Consider the following 4,997-nt stretch of genomic DNA (forward strand, 5'->3'; position numbering starts at 1 on the left):
TGCCTACACCCCCAGCCCCTGGTGGCGGCGGCGGCAGCAGCAGCAAGGCCTTCCAGCTCAAGTCCCGCCTGCTCAGCCCCATCGCCAGCGCCCGCCTGCCCCCTGAGCCAGGGCTGCCTGACAGCTACGGCTTCGACTACCCTTTGGTGAGTGCCTGGCCAGCCCCTGCAGCCCATGTCTCCTGAGGCCAGGTCTTCTTTCATACTGGTACTTCTGCAGTATTGACTGCCTAGCATATGCGCTATGGAGACAGAGCATGTGCCAGATGTGGCCCTACCTAGCAGCCTCTCTCCAGTCTCTGTCCCCGTGTCTGTCCATTCCCAAGCCCTGAACATTCTCACTGCATCTGTCAGTCCGTCTGTTTCTCCCGAAACAGGGCCCAGCCTCCCACCTGTCTCTGTCCACCTCTCTGTTTTGGTTGTGGTCTCTACTCTGGGCAATTTGCTCTCTCTGTGACCCCAACCTGCTCCAGGTCAGAAGGTACACACTGGCCGCTGCAGGCTACCTGTGCTATGTTTGACTCACATGGGGTTTCAGACAATTGAATACCAACACAGGGCACTTGCAGGGACCTACGCTGCCTGGGTTCCCAGCTTGTCGTGAAGACTCCCAGCACCTGACCCCACCAGGTCACCCTCCATGGCAGCAAGGGTGCAGGGACCCCTGGGACGGGACACACATTCCTGCCTCAGCCCCACCCCCCACCCTCACTGCCCCCAGGCTGAGTTTGCCTTTCCAGGCCCAGTGTGGTAGGGACAGCCCTCCCTGACGACCGCTGTGCCACGGATTCAGGCAGGATGCGGCCCAGAAGGCCTCAACCCGCCTTTTCTCCTGCTCACTCAGGACGTGGGGCCTCGGCGGCTCTTCTCCCCTGCACGCGAGCCAGCCCTCGGGCCCCCCGGGCCCAGCCGGCACAAGGTAAGTACTGCCCCATGTCCCTGCTGGGTGTGGTGGCAGCTGTTGCCTCCCCTAGCGGTCTGAAACGGCACACATTTTCTTGCTGCCTGCCATTCTGCTGGGTAGGGTGGTGGGCACCCGGCAGCAGCTCTGAGGCTCAGTAGGTCCTGTGGCCTCCCTGGTGACCTGTGGTGCCTCAGCTCTGTGTGTGGCTCATCCTCTGGGGGCCCAGGCCTCTCTAGGAGAGAGGAGGGCAGCGCCCATGTGCCAGCACCCTTCAGCCCCACTGGCCAGAGCTCGTCATGGCAAAGCCCAGCCATCTGGAGGGCCCCACCTGGTGCATGAGTGCTACACTGTCTGCCTTACTTAGCCAACCCCCTCCCTGCAGATGTCCCCCCCACCCAGTGGCTTCAGTGAGCGGAGCAGTGGAGGCGGCGGGGGGCCCCTCTCCCACTTCTACTCGGGCTCGCCCACCTCCTACTTCACCAGCGGCCTGCAGGCTGGCCTCAAGCAAAGCCACCTCAACAAGGTGAGGAGCCCCCCCAGCAAAGACCCCCTGGGACAGCCAGGATTGGGCACCTGCCCCCGGGGCTCAGTGACCCTTGGGGCCAAGGCTGGGTGGTGGCAGAGGTCTGTCTTGCTCAGGGTGGAGTGGAAACAGCCTGTGGTCCTCCCCCACCCCATGCCTGTGCCTGTAACACCAAGAGCTGCCAGTCTTCGGGGCTTTCTGTCACTTCTCCGCCAACAGCCCAGGGTATAGGAGGCATTATGCCCATTTGACAGAGGAGGGAACTGAGGTACCAGGAAATGTAGTGATCTGTCCCCAATCTCATAGCTACGAAGTGGCAGAAGAAAGATTTGAGCCTGAAGCCCCTCCGGGGTGCTTCCTCTGGCCCCAGGGAGTGACCTGTCCCACCCTCTCCTGTTTCTCCCAGGTGGTTGGCTCCTCCCCACTGGGCTCTGGAGAAGGTCTCCTGGGCCTTGGCCCTGGGCCTAATGGTCACAGCCACCTGCTGAAGGTATGGAGAGAGGCGGGGACATGCAGGGCTGGGGGGCCTGGCCCTTGAGTGGCCCCTGACTCACCCCCCTCCCCCTGCCGCCTGTTCTCTGTGTCTAGACCCCACTTGGCGGCCAGAAACGCAGCTTTGCCCACCTGCTGCCCTCACCCGAGCCCAGCCCAGAAGGCAGCTACGTGGGCCAGCACTCACAAGGCCTTGGTGGCCACTACGCTGATTCCTACCTGAAGCGGAAGAGGATCTTCTAAGGGGCTGGAGCCAGAAACGCTCAAGGGCCCACACCACGTGGCTTTTGGGTTTTCTGGTGTTTTGTTTTGTGTCTTTTAAACAACTTTCTTTCGGTAATAGAAAAATCTCTGAAAGACTTTACTGACCAACCAACTGGAGCCCCAGGAGTCCAAGGAGTATGGGGGTCTGGGGGCTTCCCTGTGCCTCCGGCCTGCTCCCGGCACCAAAACCCGGCAGCCTTAAGAGAGAGGGGCCCTGGCCTGCTCTCCCTCCCTCCCCATCTCCTGTCCTCCACCTGTGCCCATCTCTCCGGGAGTCCTCTCCTGCCTCGTCACTCCTGTATTTCGGCCCTTCGAGTGCCTTGGAGGTTTCCCTGACCTCCCGTGAGGGTCAGAGACTGTCCCCCTTTTTTAACTTTGACAATTGACTTTTGTTTCCTTTTCTAATTTTAATTTTTTAAACTCTCCAGGACGCCCCCAACTCTGATTCCTTCCAGGTCTGGCCTGTCTGGGCCTCCATTCCACACTCTTCGGTTTGAAACGGCGCATCCCTTTTCTCTCTTCCTACATCTGCTGCAGGCATGGCTGTCTCCTGCCCCTGCCTGCCCATTCTGGCCTGGACCGCAGCCCCGGGTCCCCAACCCCCTGCCGCCGTCCCCTCCCCTTCTGTTGCCTTAAAGCTGGGCCCCAGGCCCCACTGGCCAGAGCCTCAGACGCCGAGTTCTGGGAGCTCGACTATGGACCAAACAGCTCTGGCCTAGGACTCGGGTCCCCCTACCTGGGGTCTCCACCCTGGGGCCAGTAGAGCCCACCATCCCTTCCTCCCTGGCCTAGGTGAAGAGATGGGCATTTTTGGCCAGTGCCCCTGCTGTCTGTGGGAGACGCACGCTGTGGGCATCTCACTGAGCCTCTGCTGTATCCCCCTTGTTGAAGATTAGCTCCACCCTGGAGCTGGCCTCCTTTCTGCCCAGTGCCAGAAACCAGCACTCCATGCAGATACTCTGCACCTGCCCACCAGCAGGGCCTGTCGCCCTGAGGTGACCCTGGGCCCTGCCCCTGGCCAACTGGGCCACCAGCTTCCTTCCCCTGACCTGACTCTGGGGGCCCACATCCACTTCAGGGGGATGTCCTCCACAATCTCCCCACACAGACCTTTGCTGAATTAAAGTTTGTAAGTAAATGGTTTTAAAGAAATCAGAGCTGGCTGGTTCTTGGGACGGGAGGTCTGGGGAGGCCTTGCAAGTTTAAGTGCGCCCTACCCTACCCTGCGCCTTCCCTCTCTGGTGCCCTCCCAGGGCTCCTCACCGCAGGCCCTAAAGCAAATCGGCGCTGATTTTCGGGTAATTGTGGCCTGTCGTCTCGAGGCTGCGGGACGGCGCATGCGCAACTCCCGGATCACGTGATGCCCGTCATGGCCGCCTCCGTGGGCCGAGGCGGCGTGAATGCGAAGGTTCTCTTACAGGCTGCTAGGAGCACCTGGTGGAGCAAACCCAGGAGCCATCCGGGGTTAGGGGAGGCGACGCCGGCGACAACTAGGAAGTTCCGGGCGACAGGTACCCGAGGCGCCCTGGGCGGGCAGCGTTGACCCGTTGCACGCCGGCAGGGCGAGACGCAGCCGCTCACCCGACTGTGTTTTCCAGGCGCGCGCCCGGAGGAACAGGAGGAGGCTGGCGGCCCCGAACGGCCCGGGGACGTGTGAGTGCAGGGGACCACGTCCCCGTTCCTCGTCCCACGAGGGTCCTCCGCCCCACCTTGCCCTGAAGCTGCATCCCGAGGTCGCCCCTCGGCCTCGCCCTGTCACTGTCCGTCAAGCCTCAACCCCCGACTTCCTCACCCTAGATTCTACCCGAGCCCTGAGGCATCATCCGATTCAGCATTCGAACTCCATCTGTCTCCAGGGTGAACGTGGTGTTCGTGGACCGGTCAGGCCAGCGGATCCCAGTGAGCGGCAGAGTCGGGGACAATGTTCTCCACCTGGCCCAGAGCCACGGGGTGGACCTGGAAGGTAGGAACCGGGCACAGGGAGTTAAGGAGGTCCTCCTTCTCCACGCGTTCACAAAAACACAGATCAGGTTTGCCTTTCCACTGCTTAACTCGCCCATGGTTTCCCACCGAATATGGACCAAAATCCAAGCCCCTCACCCTGGTCTCATTCCTTGCCCAGCTCTTAACGTTTTGTTTTGTTTTGTTTTGTTTGAGTCATGATCCCACTATGTCGTCCAGGCTGAAGTGCAGTGGCACACCATCATGGCTCACTGCAGCCTCAAACTGCTAAGCTAAATGATTCTTCTGCTTCAACCTCCTGAGTAACTGGGACTGCAGGTGCAGACCACCATGCCTGGCTAATTTTTGTAGAGACCAGATCTCACTGTGTTGCCCAGGTTAGTCTGGAACTCCAGGGCTCAAGCAATCCTGCCTTCTTAGCCTCCCAAAGTGCTGGGATTACAGAAGTGAACCACCACGCCCAGCCTGAGCTCTTACCTTCTGATTGAACATTTATTAGAAGACACTAGAACTCCTGCCTTCTGGGAGGTTGTGTTCTCTTTCCCCTCCCTCTTGCTATTTTAGCCACACTAGAATAGTGCTGTTCCTCATCCCAGCTCATTCCTACCTTAGGGCCTTTGCATTTGCTGTTCCCTCTGTCTGAAGTGCATTCCCAGCAAATATTCTGCCTCCCTCTCATCCTTAATCTTTTTTTTTTGGAAAGCAGGATTTATTGATAGAACAGAAAAGCTTCCACAGTGTGAGGGAACCGGAGGGGGTTGCCCCTTTTATTTTTTGAAAAGTCTAACTTTCTTTTTTTTTGGGGGGGGGGAGTTGGAGTCTCACTCTGTCGCCCAGACTGGAGTGCAGTGGC

The 4,997-nt window shown here is 59.6% G+C and overlaps 2 protein-coding genes across 2 annotated transcripts in view; both read left to right on the top strand.

The window, feature by feature from the left end:
- RAVER1 (ribonucleoprotein, PTB binding 1) overlaps positions 1 to 3,337 on the top strand; it is a gene marked incomplete at its 5' end in the record, with an annotated part of 18,017 nt that extends 14,680 nt beyond the window's left edge. The window contains 5 exons of the mRNA XM_008048991.1: positions 7 to 146; positions 844 to 918; positions 1,286 to 1,426; positions 1,833 to 1,916; positions 2,015 to 3,337. Of these exons, the coding sequence (XP_008047182.1) occupies positions 7 to 146; positions 844 to 918; positions 1,286 to 1,426; positions 1,833 to 1,916; positions 2,015 to 2,161 (587 nt within the window). The remainder of the gene's footprint in view (positions 1 to 6; positions 147 to 843; positions 919 to 1,285; positions 1,427 to 1,832; positions 1,917 to 2,014) is intronic.
- A 204-nt stretch (positions 3,338 to 3,541) lies between these two features.
- FDX1L (ferredoxin 1 like) overlaps positions 3,542 to 4,997 on the top strand; it is a 7,931-nt gene continuing 6,475 nt past the window's right edge. Inside the window, exons 1-3 of the mRNA XM_008048989.1 lie at positions 3,542 to 3,693; positions 3,781 to 3,835; positions 4,039 to 4,145. Of these exons, the coding sequence (XP_008047180.1) occupies positions 3,543 to 3,693; positions 3,781 to 3,835; positions 4,039 to 4,145 (313 nt within the window). The 5' untranslated portion in view covers position 3,542. The remainder of the gene's footprint in view (positions 3,694 to 3,780; positions 3,836 to 4,038; positions 4,146 to 4,997) is intronic.

The sequence above is a fragment of the Carlito syrichta genome, unplaced genomic scaffold (genome assembly GCF_000164805.1).
Source record: "Carlito syrichta isolate Samal-C Ts95f unplaced genomic scaffold, Tarsius_syrichta-2.0.1 Scaffold130404, whole genome shotgun sequence".
NCBI lineage: Eukaryota > Metazoa > Chordata > Mammalia > Primates > Tarsiidae > Carlito > Carlito syrichta.